This window comes from Cyprinus carpio, unplaced genomic scaffold (genome assembly GCF_018340385.1).
Source record: "Cyprinus carpio isolate SPL01 unplaced genomic scaffold, ASM1834038v1 S000006493, whole genome shotgun sequence".
NCBI classification, from domain to species: domain Eukaryota; kingdom Metazoa; phylum Chordata; class Actinopteri; order Cypriniformes; family Cyprinidae; genus Cyprinus; species Cyprinus carpio.
This window is the reverse complement of record NW_024879166.1, coordinates 204,283-218,168: the sequence shown is the minus strand read 5'-3', so window position 1 is coordinate 218,168 and position 13,886 is coordinate 204,283. Positions and strand designations below refer to the sequence as shown.

The 13,886-nt window shown below is 32.4% G+C and overlaps 2 protein-coding genes across 2 annotated transcripts in view; both read right to left on the bottom strand.

Annotated features, from left to right (window-relative positions):
* The window catches only part of LOC109083683 (E3 ubiquitin-protein ligase RFWD3-like), a 512,102-nt gene that overhangs the window by 326,565 nt on the left and 171,651 nt on the right, over window positions 1–13,886 (bottom strand). The gene's annotated exons all lie outside the window — the stretch shown is intronic.
* LOC109111608 (hypoxanthine-guanine phosphoribosyltransferase-like) lies at window positions 3,760–10,137 on the bottom strand. Its single transcript, XM_042754323.1, has 8 exons — window positions 9,876–10,137; window positions 8,465–8,571; window positions 7,936–8,119; window positions 5,770–5,835; window positions 5,509–5,526; window positions 5,310–5,395; window positions 5,126–5,177; window positions 3,760–3,792 (listed from the first exon to the last, which is right to left on the bottom strand). The coding sequence occupies exons 1-8, from the start codon at window positions 9,891–9,893 to the stop codon at window positions 3,760–3,762; spliced, it is 564 nt and encodes a 187-aa protein (XP_042610257.1). The 5' UTR covers window positions 9,894–10,137.

Genomic DNA, 13,886 nt, shown 5'->3' with positions numbered 1-13,886 from the left:
TCATATATATATAGGATATATAACTCATATATCTATATAGCGCCATCAAGATTATACAGATTAATAGATGATATTACAGCACGTCAAAGTTTGGAAACATTACGTTTTTAATGGTTTTGAAATGAAGTGTCTCTCTATCCGGATCAAAAAATACAGAAAACAGTAATATTGTGAATATTATTACAAATTAAAATAATAGTTTTTTTTCCTAATTTTGAAATATATTAACAAAAATGTGATTGCAAAGCGCGAATTTTCAGCCTCATTAGCCGGCCTTCGGCGTCACATCCAGACTCTCAATTGGATCATTTAGCCATTATAAATAGTCTGATTTCTTATGATGTGTTGGAAAACATGTTTCTGTCTATCTATGTGGAATAAACAGGTTAAAAAGACACTGATTTCTTAAAAATAAGAAAAAAAAACGTCTAAGTAGATAGTTCATCTCATAATATATTGTCTTTACGATCACTTTGTATCAATTTAACCACATCCTTGCTGAAATAAAAGTATCTTGTATTTAAAAAAAAAAGAAAAGACGCCCAAATTAATGAACATTAGTGCATTTTGTATCTACAAATATTTAATTTAAAAAAATAGCTTCCGTTACGTTTGTTATTTTCTTTTTTTTGACTTTTTATCAGTATCCTAGTCATCTCATGTTCTGAAAAAATATGCAGGGCAGCAGATGTTTGTAACTTTGCTAATGAATCTCATATTAGAATGATGGCTATAGGATCATGTGATATGATCCTAACCTACAGCTTTGCATCCAGCAGTAATTAAAAAGTATAATACAATTTAAAACAATTATTTTAAATTGTAATACATATACGAGATTACTTTTTTCTGTCGTTTTTGATTTTAAAATGCGGCCTCGAGGAGAAGCTTCTCTTCAAAAACATTAAAAATGTAATGTTCCAAACTTTTGACGCACTGTCTTATTAGACGCATTATATATATATATATATATAATATATAATATAGATTATATATTTACAATATATATATCATATTTATATATTAGGGGTCAAATGATTAATCAAGTATTAATCACCATCGTTTGTTACCTAATATAGGCATGTGTGTACAGGGTATTTATTATGTATATATCTACACAAACGTAAACTTATCAGTGATGAAAAATATTTACAGTTTGGGATCATTTATAGATTTATATTCCTTATTTATATGGTTATACGAGAATATTTATAAACAGAAACATATTCTTCAGTCTAAATATGACATGTGTGTGTAGTATTTAATATACTAATAAAATATTAACACAGTGCACAATTATGATGTAAACACAACTTTATTTTGGTGTTTATCGTGATTATCATTTGAATAATTTTTTATATAGGAGTACACTACCAGTTTGGGATCAGAAAAACGATTTTTAAGAGTCTTTCAGAGGTTTTTCGCTCATCAAGGCCCGAATTTATTCGATCAAAAAAACTACAGGAAAAAAATGTAATATTATGAAATATTATTGCTGATGTAAAAGTCACGTTTTTACTATTGTTAATAACATTACAAATGAAATTCATTCCTGTGATAATTAAAAGCTGAATTTTCGAGCTCATACTCCAGTCTTTCACTGTCACGTGATCCTTCAGAAAGCATTTAAGATAATATGTATGTATTTCAGTGCCTGCAAAGACTGTTGTGCTGCACTTAATATTTTGTTTGGAACCTGTGATACTTTTTTTTAGGATTCTTTGCTTTAAGAAAGTTTAAAAAGAAGAGCATTTATTTAAAAATAGAAACCCCCCTTTTTCTACAAATATACACTACAGTTCAAAGGATTGTGGGGTCAGTAAATTTTTATTCTTTCTTTTTTTGAAAGAATTTTAAACTTTTATTCAGAAAGGATGTGTTTTAATTGTTAAGAATGTAATTAGTAAAGATCTGTATTGTTAGAAAAAGATTTTATATGTTTTCAATAATGCTTTTATTAATTTTATTCATCAAAGAATCCTGAAAAAAGTATCGGATTTTTTACAAAAAAAATATTTGGCAGCAACAATCGGTTGCCAAGATTGATAATTCTAATAATAAATCAGTATATTAGAATGATTTCTCAAGGATCATGTGACCACTTTATACTGTGAGTAATGGCTGATGGAAATTCAGCTTTGCATCACAGAAATAAATTTTATTTTAAAGGATATTAAAATGGAAACCATTATTTCATATTGTAATAACGTTTTGCAAGATTACTGTTTTTTTTTTTTATCAAATAAATGCAGCATTGAAGAGCATAAAAGACTTAAAAAAAAAAAACATTACATGTCTTACTGATCACAATCTTTTGACCGGTAGTGTGTGCCAGGATGTTGTCACGTGGTATCTGTTACTTTTTTCAGCGCTGATCAGAATGGACCAACCAGGCTTTTGCGATTGCAGGCGAAGCGTTGTTGTTTTCTTTTAATGGATATTTTCTTGTGTGTCTCAGGTATGAATCGTTCTAATTAGTCGATTTAAACAAAAATACTTAACTTGCAAATGTTAGTATGACAGGCCGCTGTGATATTTTAAAAATATCAATAAAGGATTTTTGGAGGACAAACATATTTGGCGCCCAACAATGATGTTCAAACAAGCCTTCGAGGTGCTCCTGACGATTCACCTGAAGGTAAGTAGGAGAAACACACACACACACACACATCACCTTGTGCACACAACACACACACATATATATATATATATATATATATATACTCCAAAACATCACATTTAGCTCATATTTGAGCTATTTTTACCCAATGATGCCAATAAAACTTTGTTTCGATACATTTTGACATGAAAATCGAAAAAATAAATAAAATAAAATGATAAAAGGCATAGACCAATCGTATATTACTTTATTGCTTCTAATTTCACTGGATAAACTTTTATCTTTCCCCTTATGAAACATATTGTATCATGTTTCCATAGTTTTGGTGGCAGTAAACAGGTAAATATTTAACTGGACCTACTGTTCTCACATTTACATGGCCAGAAAACAACCAGGACGAAAAATAATAACACTGTCAGTGATACTTTATTGTAAGCAAAAACCTCAATTTCAATAATTCATCTTGTGGATAATCTGGAGTCGATATATTAATAACAATAACCAGCTAACAGTGATTAACTTTGCAGTCTCTTGTATTAATTATATAATAATAAATAATAAACTTGTATTAATTAGCCAAATGGACTCGTGTGAACATAAAATCAAAATAAAATCATTTTAGCTAAGGCCTCAGTCCAAACAAGGCATGCCTCAGTCCCACAACAACTCAAAAAAAGTGGCAACTCTGCCTCATCATCTTGATCACCAGTAATGATAATTAAAATTAGATTATAATCTTAACACAAGACTCCTCCTTCGCTGCAACACAAGTGTGATCACTGATCTTTGGGAAATCCAGCTTTCATGAGTTCAGTATTCACTTCAGCTGCGAATGTAGAAAAAATAATCTACAATAACAAAAAAAAAAAAATTCACAGTGATTCTTGTCTTCATGCATCCAGCACTTGTGGTCGTAATCATACTTTTATGACACTTGCACTCAATATACTCCAAGTTGTCACTTAATATGCAGATATGCTGAAAGATACAAAGATACATAATTCAGATCAGACAAACAAAAACTGACACTTGCACTCAATATACTCCAAGTTATGCAGTGCACACAATTCAGTCAGAACAGAACAGAACACTTACACTCAAATCCCTGAAATATTCATTGTAGTCTAAAGCATATCCCACTAGGAACTTGTCAGGCACTTCAAATCCAATATCTAAAAACACAGAAAACAATTACATTTAAAAAAAAACAAAACAATTCGCCATTGTTTTCATTATAATTAAACACATTCCAAAAAACATGATTAAAAATAAAATAAATAAATAATAAATTAACATTAAAAAAACTAAATAAATAATAAAAATTATAATGCCTTTAATGTTATGAATTATTCAATTAGTTTCATGACACTTATGCACAGACCAAAAAGATATAATAAAATTTATAAAATTATAATTGAGCTAATGAGATTTTCAGGAATGATCTCTAATAAGTTTTCCGCAAACATGAACTAATTTCAGTTTCCTAAATATGAATTATATATATATGGTTTTGCATTTGCATTATTTTCATGATAATAAGAAATCAGCATTCCAAATAAACATGATTAAAAATATGATAAATAAATTATTATATGATACATATTCAATGTTATGAAGTTATGTAACAGTAGTGTTTTCACAACAATTTTTGCACATTCAAAAAAATATTTTGCAAAAATTATATAATTATAATCAGCTAGTAAAATCACCTCTATTGAAAACATGAACTAATTCAGTTTTAATTAAAATGAATTTTTATAAGATTTATGGTTTTGCATTTGCATTATTTTTGATGATAATTAAGCAAATTCCAAAAAAAAAAAAACATTAATTAAGATTAGATAAATAAATAAATAATTATATGATACATTATACAATATAATAATTAAATAAATATTATCATAACAACAATTCACAACACAAAAAATAATTTTGAAAATAAAATTATATAAGTATAAATCAGCTAATTGAAACATGAACTAATCAAAGCTGAATCTCACAAGAAATGTTCAGGCATATTTTACATATTATATATTTACATAATATATTATTCAATATCATTATAAAAAAAATCTAACTAGAAAAAAATGATTATATAATAATATAATTAAGATGTTATGAGGATGATGCTTCATCGTGTTCAAAGGCAAGGTTCATCTCAGTGTCTCGTAACATATTTAACGGTGCATTTAATTAATATTTTGCTCTACTAAAAATGTTTGTGGTTGCATTATTATTGCAGGGGATCTATCAATGATTCTCCATCCCCCTGATAACTGACTCCAAGCACTTAGAGCACAGACAGACGGATGGATGCATGGATATAAAGAGCTTATCAGCTTTCTGTCTAAAAGCATTGCATAACTACTCTGAACACAGACAGATGAATAATACATCCAACTACAGAAATCCAGAGTGTTTGATTTCTCAAAGTGATGCGGATTAAGCACAAAATGTTCATAATATCCAATAAAATCCAGAGATGAGCAACATGAAGGAACTCACAGTCTGGACGGTACCCTGAGCTCCTGGGGGGAGCGTCTTTTTCACAAGTAAACTGAAAACGACATGACATTAAATATTGTGAGATCTATCAAAAATGAAAAGTTTTAGCCAAGGCCATGTAACCATAAAATGATAAAATGTGCTTATTACACCTTCAGCTCTCCCAAGGATGCTCATGCCTTACCTGACGACCTTCACCATTTTAGAGGTGAGACATTCATTTAATAGTTTGAGCAGTGTTTCCATAGTTCTGCCTGTCTCTACAATGTCCTTGAGCACAAAAAGAGATTTCATTTGCTTTCATCATCTGTACACTACACTGAACACATGCTCTTGTGAACACACATTTGACACGAGTGCACCGACTTAAAAATGAGCCTCACCTCGACTATGAGCACATTCTGGAGGAAAAAGAGAGAAGAGAAATGATCACCGCAATAAATGAGATTTTACAATATATTCAAATAGAAAGCAGTTCTTTTACATTGTAATGTCAAATAAATCAATAAATGCAGCCTTGGTGTGAGCAAAAAGAGATTTCTTTCAAAAAATTTAAATATTCTGACACACCGTCAAAACTTTTGAATAGAGTAAAAATAGAAAACAAATTAAAAAAAAAATGCAAAGTTCAAATCAAAACTCACTTTGCCAGTAAGGGCAGATAATTCATCTCCACCAATAACCTTTACAGAGTTTGTAGACTGATCATTCTGAGGAGCATCAGAGCAGAACAAAGAGAAAATAACACCTTCAGTGAATGACATGAACTCAAAACAGCCCCTCCGACAGAAAATCACAGAACATTAGTTAATAGGTAAATACAAAATAAAAAAAAGTTGTGCAATGGCCAGCTTGTATTTCTGTTAAAGCACATATATGAATTCTTTGGTACAAAACTGCATTATTTGAGTCTTGAAGTCATCTCAGTAATCATTATGAAGTGGAACAGCTTTTCTAGGTGGATGAACTTACAGTTATACTGTGGATATATTAAAATTCTGGCCAATGGCAATAAACCAACGGTTATTTTCATTATGTTAATTAAATGATAAACACTGATAAATGCTAATAAAATTCTACAGTATTTGGTCAAAAAAACACTAAAAACTAAAATCTAACATTGTAAATGCTACTGGGAACTTAGGCATAAAATGATCAAAGAACAGATATTAGGTTTTATGTCATTATATTAAACCTATTACTGTTTTTAAAGTCAACATGAAATGTAAACTCAACCGATCAATTTTCTAAATGCTTCTTACTTTCATTGCGGCTTTAAAGATAACTTTAGATGAAGCAAAGGTAATCCATTTCAATTTTTTTTTTTTTTTTTTTTTTTTTTTTTATCAATACAATGAAAATTGAATGATTTATAATAGGGCTGCACAATTAATCGAATTTCTGATCGCGATAACAATTATGGATGCCACAATTATGTAATCGTTTAAATCAGCAATTAATCGTTCAAAGTCCACTTATGTTATTTTGCATGCTTTAAGGGCCGTACACACCGGGACGAATATCGGCGCGCGTTATTCGCCAGCGTTTTTCAACGCGTTTTTTGTGTTCACACCCAAGCGATTTTCGACTTTTTCGCTGACGATGAGCCTAGCCACATGTGAAACATCAATTAGACATTCCACTGACATTAGATGGCACTTAATGAAAATACAGACATACTAGAAATACTTTGTTAATCGCTGTCCCGTTTGTGTCATATAGTTCTTTGTGTTTCCGACACCAACGAGAACCCAGCAGAAGCAACTCATAACATCTCTCATACTTGAATCCTTGCATCTTCTTCTGTTATTATTCTTCCTGCGGGCAGTGTAGACGCCTACTTGGCGTATATCTTCTTCGCCGTTACGTATGTGTGCTCAGCAAGACAGTTTTGTGTTTGAGCGCCACCCAAGGTTGTGTTTTACTGTAACTTCAGAAGCTCCAGACCACGTGTGCAAAAAGCGCCATTCTCATTGGTCGTATAGTTTTTGACGCGGTGCGTCAAACCCAAAAAAAAACGAATCCGAGGCGTTTTTTTGTTAAAAAATGACGCTTTTTAAGCGCGGACGCCTGCTTTCGCTTGTTTTTCGCGTCGGGTGTGCACACTCACATTGGCGCCCCCCCGTTTGGTCTTAGTCCACGAGGCGTTAAACGTCGGCGAATATCGCGCGCGAAATTCGTCCCGGTGTGAACAGGCCTTTAGATGTGTTTCTTTCTTTCTACACGTTATCTTAAGGGTTTTTTCCCATTATTTAGATTTTAGTTTTAGTATTACATTATAATACCATTCATATTTGTACTTTTTTATAATTTAAAGAAGAAACCAATCCGATGTATAGTTGACATTTGAGCCTTAATACTATAGAAATGCACTAAAAGTTTTTCAGTTAGAGTGTTTTTCATATAAAAATACGGCATGCAGTTGCATCAAACAATAATTCAATGTAAATAATCATAAGTAATAATCGCAATTACAAAGGGAATAATCGACAATTATGGTTTTTGTCATAATTGTGCAGCCCTAATTTATAACTTTATTAATTTATTCAAAATAATTGAAATTTAACTGAAGGAGTTGTGCACAAGAAACAAAAAAAAAACCTCATACAGGTTTGAATGAGATGACAGTGAGTAAATATTGACAGTACTGTCATTTACAGGTGAACTGCTCACACCCTTGTCATTCCTGTAAGGAACATTTCAAAGCCACAGCTAATTAAATGCTCCATTTTTATACCCAGTAATGAAAGCAGACATCTAGATCTGGAATGATTTATGGGTCAGTGCTGAGTATGAATGCTGCCACTCACCGAGTAGCTCTTTAGTCTAATGAAATCCACAGTCAGGGGCACAGACTTATCGCTGTTTTGATTCAACGTCTTGATGAAATCCATCAGGTCCGCGAAGAACTTATACCCTCCTTTCAGAACGCAGAGGGCCACGATATGCTGCCCGCCCATGTCCCGAACGATATCTCTGGCCAACCTTTCAGTCCTGCCGAGAAAATCAGAACTGAAGAGTGTTTTCACATTAATGCTTTCATTAAAGCTGGCTGAAGTCATGCCAGAAATGTCAGTCGAGAGATTGTTGGGGAAATTTGTTAAACAAATAAAAAGGAAAGCCTAATTCAAATCACATGCCTCTCGTCCTGCGCTAACATCATTAACTAAACAGGAGGAACACAGGGCTCTTTTACTATCGAGGGCATTCCACGGCCACGGCAATAACACTGTAACTGTATCGCTTCACAAATGAACACTTCCCAATCTCACCGTGACAACCAAACACAATCCTGTATTAAAGACAGAAAAGCAATAATACTGTAAAACTAAAACGTACCTGTCCTTAATGAGGCCACTGGGTATGATGACACTGTCCAGATCCTCCTCGTAGTGTTTCGGCACACAGAAGAGACTCAGGTCGTGCCCTTCGCTGTCATCAGCGATCTAAACAAACATTACAAATCTATTAGAACGTCTTTGAAGAAACACTGAGACTTATATAATAAAAAAACACTTATTAAATAAACAACAGCTATACACTACACAAAAAAAATCTTTCTAAAATATAAATAAAAAAAAAAAAAAAAAAATAATAACATCATTCCTACTACAAAAAATCACACACATTTATATTTCAGTTCAATGTGTTTCTTTGTAAATTATTTGTGAAATTTACTAGCAGTTTCTGAGTACAAATGTTTTCACGTTTTTGAGTTTATAAGGTTTCTGAGAGTGTGTGTACATGTATTTGTGCAGTGAAAATAGCATATTATGAGCATATTATAAAAAACATTTTGCATCCCAGTTCTGATGTATAGGTGATGATAATTAAAAGGGACAGTTCGCTGAAATATGAATATTCGATCTACTCACTCACATGTCGCACAAAAAAAAAAAAAAAAAAAAGTTTTTTTTAGCGACAAAAAGGGTTAATTGCAATTACAATTATTTTAGTTCGCAAATTTACACAGCCAAAATCCAGTCATTAAAGTACACACACACACAAAAAAAATGTTTTAAAAAAATTGTCATCTTTTACTTACAGTCAATAAGAATATAAATATTCAGTCTACTCACAATCCACATTTTTAGTGACATCCAAGAGTTAATTTTGCATGAGGGTGTGATATTTGATATAAAGTATGATTTGAGAGGGTGTGCAGCAAGTCCATATGCAATTATATCCAGATAGCAAGTGAAGGTAGTATTACAATATAGCGCATCAGTCGTATGGTCCACATTTATGGTCATTTTATAGTCGTTTTTCTATCAATTTTTCGGGCTTGACAGCTGCACTCCTTTGTTTTCATTTTATGGAAGAGAGCAAAACTTCCTCATTTGGTTTAAGGATGAGTAAATGATGAAAGGTTTCTTTTATATATATATATATATATATATATATATATATATATATATATATAAATACTATTTTTTTTTTTTTTAATGACTACTTTAAACACTGTACACGCTTATCTAACCAATGGCGTCGCCTTGGCAACAAACCGGTTTAGAACGCGATCAGTTACAAAACACTCTATTTCTGTGCGTTAATGACGATATTCGTCACAGATCAGTTAAAACCTGCGGTCTGAAAAATAACGCTAATGAGCTGTATGAATAATTTAGGAGTTTGTGTACATATAGTGCCGAACCACACCTCATGAACCTGTCGAAACGCGAAGCGTCTCCATCCGACGCGCGTCGCGTTCAATAAAGCAACAGCGACGAGGCGCGCGGGCGTCTCTTACCTCCAGATACGAGGCCATTCTGCTGTTTGTCCTTCAGGCTGGTGTCGGTGGACTCATGCCGCTGGAGGAGACTAGAGCAGCTCGGTCCGCTCGTGTCCGGGTGAAGCGCTCAACTGCTTTGCATGAAGTCAGCGCGACGCTTCCTAAACCCTGACGTCACAATCCATTTTACCCAATAATCTGATTGAGCCGAGACCACAAACCTGCGCTTCACCAGCGGAGCGTCCGACTCAGCGCGCTTCTGTCCGAGGGGCTGACAGGACTCTATCACTGACAAATATGATTTTATTTTATTTTATTTTTTATATAATGGAAACCTACTAGAATGCATTATCCGACCTTTTTCTTTTGTGAACGATATAAAACACACACACACACACACACACACACACACACACACTAGGCTACTTGCAAACTGTAGCCCGTCACTGATAACAAATTATATGACAAAAAACATGTAGTAAGTAACGTAATCCATTACAATATAGACTACATTTTTATATAATATAATAAGAAAATTCCAGTTGTTGTTCTTAATAACATGAAGTGCGTTAAATATTATATTATGACAAAGTTTCTTTGAGTGGGGTTCGTGAGTTTTAAGAAATTTTCATACCATAACATCTCTAGTCTGAATGAACAATATAATGGTGTTAATGGAAGATTTAAAAAAGTAAGTAAACAACTCACACACTTAGATATAAACACTTTGTCACATCAAATAAGACTTAAACAGCATGAGAACATGACCTGTGGGAGCTTTTAGTGAGTGATCAGCTGGGTGCATTTAAAAGTAGCCTAAATCTCTGTCTGTGAACAATATTTACCTAGTTTTAATGACTTATGATCCAAAATATTCCAAAATAGTTAAAAGTTCTCTATTAAAAAGAATAGCTGAACATAAGTTCACAAATAAAGCATATTGTTTAAATTGTTACCGCTTGAGTTATTATTTTGGAATAAATGTAAAATGCGTAAAAACACTAACTTGATGTGATTCGTACCTGGCTTCAGTAAATAGAATATTGGTGACATTGTAAAAATGTACAGTGTAAAAATATAGAAAAAAAAAAACAGTAAAAATTGTTTTTTGTTTTTTTTTATTCTGATAGTGTAAGTAATCTTTAATCAAGAAAATGTGACCGGGACATGAATTTACAACTTTGAGGACTTTGTGCCTCCTTATTTCAGAATACCACGCACAAATTGTATTTATTTTATAAATATAATTGCTTAATATAAATACTTAATAAATAAAATAAAAAATATATATTAACATGATTACGTAATCCAGATTACATGTAAGCAGTTACTACCCAGCACTGCATATATATTACAACAAAATAAAACTATATATAGTCATTCATTCATAAATCATTTTGTGTACGTTATATTGTTCAGACAGTGTGTGTGGATAAAGAACACGCAAGTTACAATATAAAAAATGTATTGCCTACAACTTTTTTCTCAACTGTATAATTTACACAAAGCATATAAGACATGGGGGAAAGAACTTCATATCTATCTTTATTCATATAGCAGCACATCTTACAGAAATACAACTGCAGGAGAATACAAATGTACTGATTAAAGCAAAAATACGTTTATTCACGTCAAACGTCATTAGTTCATGTTTCTTCACCATACTGAATGTCATTCTCACACACTCATGAGTGAACGCTGTCCCTGTAACAGTGGTTCTCAACCAGGGGCCACTAGGGGGCAACAGCAAACTTCTAAAGGGGCAGATTTATTTATTCATTTAAAACAAGTTATAATAAATGTAAATACTTAAAACAGACACGTGCAATGTGCCAATTCACATCCCTTACTTTAGTTGAAATGCACCACTTAACTTCCAACCACAATGTAGAAACTTGGTCCTGCGTGTACCGAACTTACAGCACCTCTACTGTTCTCTAATTATCTCCTGTCCTAGATTTTACTGGTTTGAACACTGACTGAAACCTTTTATAACGGGCACTTCTCCTGTTTATCGCCATCTTATGACACATCGCTTGTTGTATTCCTCAACTGTAAGCTGCTTTGTATAAAAAAAGAGTCTGCCAAATGCATAAATGTAAATGTTCTGTGCCGGTGCGACCTTGCCAGACAAAAATGACCAATTTTAAATGTTTCCCATTTAGAACTTGTTATACATACAGTTCTTAAATTCTGAAACCACTAAAATGAAACATTTCATCTATTGACTCCTAGTTTAAAGGACGGTTGAGAACCACTGTCCTGCGACAACTTTAAAAGCACTGGACGTCAATCACATCAAACAAAATTCAAATGTGTAAAAAGAGTGCAGTCAAAATACACCTTTCACAGAAAACAAAAGCACAAATAACTGCTGGTGATTGGGTTAAGCGCTCTTTTAATTTAACATTTACTGACAAAAATTCTTCAAACACCTGCTGGCCGAACAAACAGAAAAAAAATAAAAAAATCAGTTATCACCACCTTCTTTAACCTTACACCTTGATCTTACAAATTTCAAGAGGCTATAACCACCAGTGGATGAGAATGACAACATTTTAAAACAAAAGTGAGAGTTGAGGCTGCATAGCAGTTTCATGATATAAATGTTCAGATGTATTTGAGACTACACCGACAGACTGGTTAATGACAATTTGACCAGACGAAACAATGTCAATTAAAAAAAAAAAACTGTAGTCTTTTACTTCTGGATTAAGTACTAGTAATCCCAACATCTAAGTATTTAATTATATACAAAGGTCCTTTAGAAGTAAGAGGAAAGGCTTGCAAAGGCACAAAGTACTTTCAATCAAAAAGCACAATATGAAAAAAAAAAACTGTTGATGGATTTGTGCAGAAATATATTTTTGTTCATAATACATACAGTATGATTTTGACGTAAGCTGGAACATCGGTACCAAAACACACAAGAATGGACAAAATGATTATTTAATCAAAAGACATTGATTTTGCTGCCTTGGTTTGAGAAAATATGCTTCTTTTTTTTTTCTTAATTGGTCCTTAGGTTGGATGCAGTGTGAATTCTATATGTACCGCAACATGAGGTAAAACTCACACACATTCTTCCACTCTGAATTCCAGAGTTTGATTTTTTATGGCTTTGCGTGGAACCCAAGTTCCAGAACATTAGCCTATGTATCTCACAAAGAAATGTCCAGGTCATATTTCACCCCAAAATCAAAAGAAAACTTCCTAAAAATCACATTTTCTTAACTGTATTTTTTAACAAGTATCAATTCAATTCAGTACAACAAATAGTACCAATATGTACTTAATTATTTAAATTAATATTTTTTCATCTTATTATTTTTAGATTCAACGGGCTACAGAGAATTGATTTTGGGTATGGCATATTAATCCATGTGAGATTCACCCATACCCAAAAGCAGTCTTTTTTTAATTGTTTAGAAATTGACAATATTTTGAATTTCACTTGGACCCAACAAATAACAATCTCCATTTTGTAACACAGTGCATGGGGACAAAAAACCATCATTCCACCGCTCCGAATATTGACATATGAAGTACAGTACTGCAGAAGGGACAATTCACTTTTAAAATGTTTCAAATGTACATAGTACATTTCGAAATTCAGTCTTACAAAAATACTGTATGTATGCCTCACTTGCAGGCGAGATATTATCTTTTACTACAAAGAGAGCACGCTTTTAACAAACTGCTACCTCACAAAGGAACAGCACACTTAAAACAGCCGATCTACTATTTACAACAGTAGTTATTTTACATAAAGCATATTTTAAAAAAGGCAAGAGAAAGTAAGTGTGATGTAAAAATAACTGACTTATTAAAGCAAAGATGTTTATGAAGATTTTAAACAGAAACTACTCACATTAAGTTTGCATGAGAATGTTGTCAATGCAAAAAGCTGCTTCTTAGAGTAGAGTACATTGATGTTAAGTCTTAAAAAAGCTTTTTAAAAGACGGCATGTGTCTATGAACAAGTAAAATGTCAAATAAATGTGATTTAATAAAATATCAGCGCAATGT

What these genes read in the sequence shown, in the direction of transcription:
- LOC109111608 (XM_042754323.1), bottom strand. An exon ending in AGTGGCCTCATTAAGGACAG is followed by an intron (nt 8,120 to 8,464) that starts GTACGTTTTAGT and finishes TTTTCTCGGCAG; the next exon opens with GACTGAAAGGTTGGCCAGAG. An exon ending in AAAATGGTGAAGGTCGTCAG is followed by an intron (nt 5,178 to 5,309) that starts GTAAGGCATGAG and finishes TGTCGTTTTCAG; the next exon opens with TTTACTTGTGAAAAAGACGC.